Below are 2,723 nucleotides of genomic sequence, written 5' to 3' on the forward strand. Positions count from 1 at the left end.
TATTAAAGGACGAAGACTAATGGTTGGCGGCTGAATGAAAAACCGTTTGTAAGTGTCATCGTTGTTTAGTTTTACGTCGAGTTTAGTATTATTGATATTTGACCTTTTTGCTTATGTTTTTGTAGCTATCGATTTCTCTGTGGTGTCTCTCTTACCTGACACTCAAGGAAATTTTAAGAGATTTTTGCATTTGTCAACATGGAATTATTGAAGTAGTCAAAATTAGTTTTTATGAATAAGAGGTCATGTACCGAGTTTATAGGAAGGTCTTTAGAAGATAAGTTTCTTTTGATTTTATCTCTTAATTAGTAGTAATCTGATAGTGTGAGTCAAGCTATTTTAGCTCCTATTTCTTCTTATCTGTAGGCTATATATACAGCCATATTCTTGATTGAATAAGGTGAATAATACCATTTGAATACTTCAGATTATAACTCTGATCCATCAATTGGTATCAGAGCCACTTTGAGGGTGTGAGAGGAAAACACGAGGGTGTGAGAGGAAAACACAAGGGTGTGAGAGATGGCGAGTGACTCCAACAGTTTTCAAACTCCATGTGTGCCAAAGTTTGATAGGTATTACGATCACTGGAGTTTGCTTATGGAGAACCTGTTTCCTTCAAAGGAGTATTGGAGTGTAATTGAAGGTGGGTATCAAGAACCTGCTGCGGGAGAGGTGTTGACAGCAGCACAACAGAAAGCCCTGGATGAGGCAAAACTCAAGGATCTAAAAGCTCGAAATTATTTGTTTCAGGCCCTTGATAAGTCTATTTTGAAGACCATCATTCAGAAAGATAACGCGAAGCAGCTATGGGAGTCCATGAAGGTTAAGTATCAAGGGAACGCAAGGGTAAAGCGTGCCTAATTGCAGAGACTTCGAAGGGAATTCGAGACCCTCGAAATGAAGACGGGAGAATCGGTTACCGATTACTTCGGAAGGGTAATGGTTGTCGCCAACGATATGAGAAACTGTGGCGAAGATATGAATGATGTCAAGATTGTGGAGAAGATATTACGCACCTTGACTGAAAATTTCAATTTTATTGTTTGCTCGATAGAAGAATCCAAGGACATCGATGATTTGACAGTTGATGAATTGCAGAGTACTTTACTGGTGCATGAACAAAAGGTACGACGTCGAGGAAGTGACGAACAAGTTCTGAAAGTTGAGCACGATTCAAATAACGGACGAGGCAAAGGCAGGGGTACTTACTCAAGAGGTGGAAGCTCTCAAAGGGGACGAGGGTGAGGAAGGGGTCGAGGAAATTTCAACAAGATGACCATTCAATGTTACCGGTGTCAAAAGTTTGGACATTTTCAGTACGAATGCCCTGATGCTGCAAAAGGTGTCAACTATGTAGAATTTGATGAAGGAGATGAGCTACTGTTAATGGCTTATGCTGAAGTTAATAAAGCCAACACTCAAGCAGAATGGTATCTTGACTCAGGTTGTTCAAATCACATGACAGGTAATAGAGATTGGTTTGTTCAAATTGATGAAAGTTTTAGTCACACGGTRAAACTTGGAAAWAGCACTCGGTTAGCAGTTACGGGAAAGGGAAATATACGCCTTGAGATTGAGGGTACAACACAAACCATCACTGATGTTTTTTTAGTTCCTGAGTTGTCTACTAACCTGTTAAGCATGGGTCARTTGCAAGAGAAGGGCGTGACATTTGTAATTGAGGCTGGTGCTTGTAAAATGTATCATCCTCTAAAGGGGTTAATTTCAACCACTAAAATCACTTCAAATCGGATGTTTTTGGTCACTGCAGTCATGAAATCTCTTCCAAATTCTTGTCTTCATGTTGATAAAGAAGCTGATATAGCCCTTTGGCACCGAAGATATGGGCATTTGAACAACAAGGCCATTACAATGATGCAACGTAAGCAAATGGTGAAGGGACTGCCTCAGTTAAAAGAAGAAGCTAAAGTGTGCGAGGTGTGCAATATTGGCAAGCAACATCGTGAAACCATACCGAAAAGAAGTGAATGGAAAGCATCGCAGAAACTTCAGTTAATACACACAGATCTTTGTGGTCCTATAAGTCCTGCTTCTCAAAGTGGTAAAAGGTATATTTTAGTTTTTGTTGATGACTTTACTCGTAAAACATGGATATACCTACTGTCAGAAAAGGATGAAACATTTGATGTGTTTAAGAATTTCAAAAACTTAGTGGAGAAAGAAGTGGGTGGTCATATACGCTGCCTACGGAGCGACCGGGGAAGAGAATTTACATCAAATGCCTTCAATCAATTTTGCGAGGAACATGGGATCAAACGACAATTGACAGCAGCCTACACCCCTCAACAAAATGGGGTGGCAGAAAGACGGAACARGACRATAATGAACATGGTAAGATGTTTACTTGCAGAAAAGCAAATGCCGAAGTGGTTTTGGCCAGAAGCAGCAAAGTGGACGTGTCATGTGTTGAATAGAAGTCTTACAAGCGCGCTGGATGATGTAGTGCYAGAAGAACGATGRAGCGGATTGAAACCAAGCGTTGATTATTTTCGAGTTTTCRGTTGCATTGGSCATGTGCATATACCTAAGCAATTACGTACAAAACTTGATGACAGAAGCCACAAGTGTGTTTTKCTTGGTRTAAGCAYAKAGTCKAAAGCGTACCGACTATATGATCCAATTCAAAATAAAATAATCATTAGTCGGGACGTCATTTTTGATGAAGAATCTAAATGGAACTGGAGCACAGGTGAGGCAAA

General features: G+C 40.0%; 1 protein-coding gene across 1 annotated transcript; it reads left to right on the forward strand.

Moving 5' to 3' along the window:
* Positions 1 to 900: 900 nt before the first annotated feature.
* Positions 901 to 1,248, forward strand: LOC112526912. The gene has a single exon (XM_025137354.1). It carries the CDS (start codon positions 901 to 903, stop codon positions 1,246 to 1,248), a length of 348 nt encoding a protein of 115 aa, XP_024993122.1.
* The last annotated feature ends 1,475 nt before the right edge of the window (positions 1,249 to 2,723 follow it).

The sequence above is a fragment of the Cynara cardunculus genome (genome assembly GCF_001531365.2).
Source record: "Cynara cardunculus var. scolymus isolate 2C chromosome LG 14, CcrdV1, whole genome shotgun sequence".
In the NCBI taxonomy this organism is placed as follows: domain Eukaryota; kingdom Viridiplantae; phylum Streptophyta; class Magnoliopsida; order Asterales; family Asteraceae; genus Cynara; species Cynara cardunculus.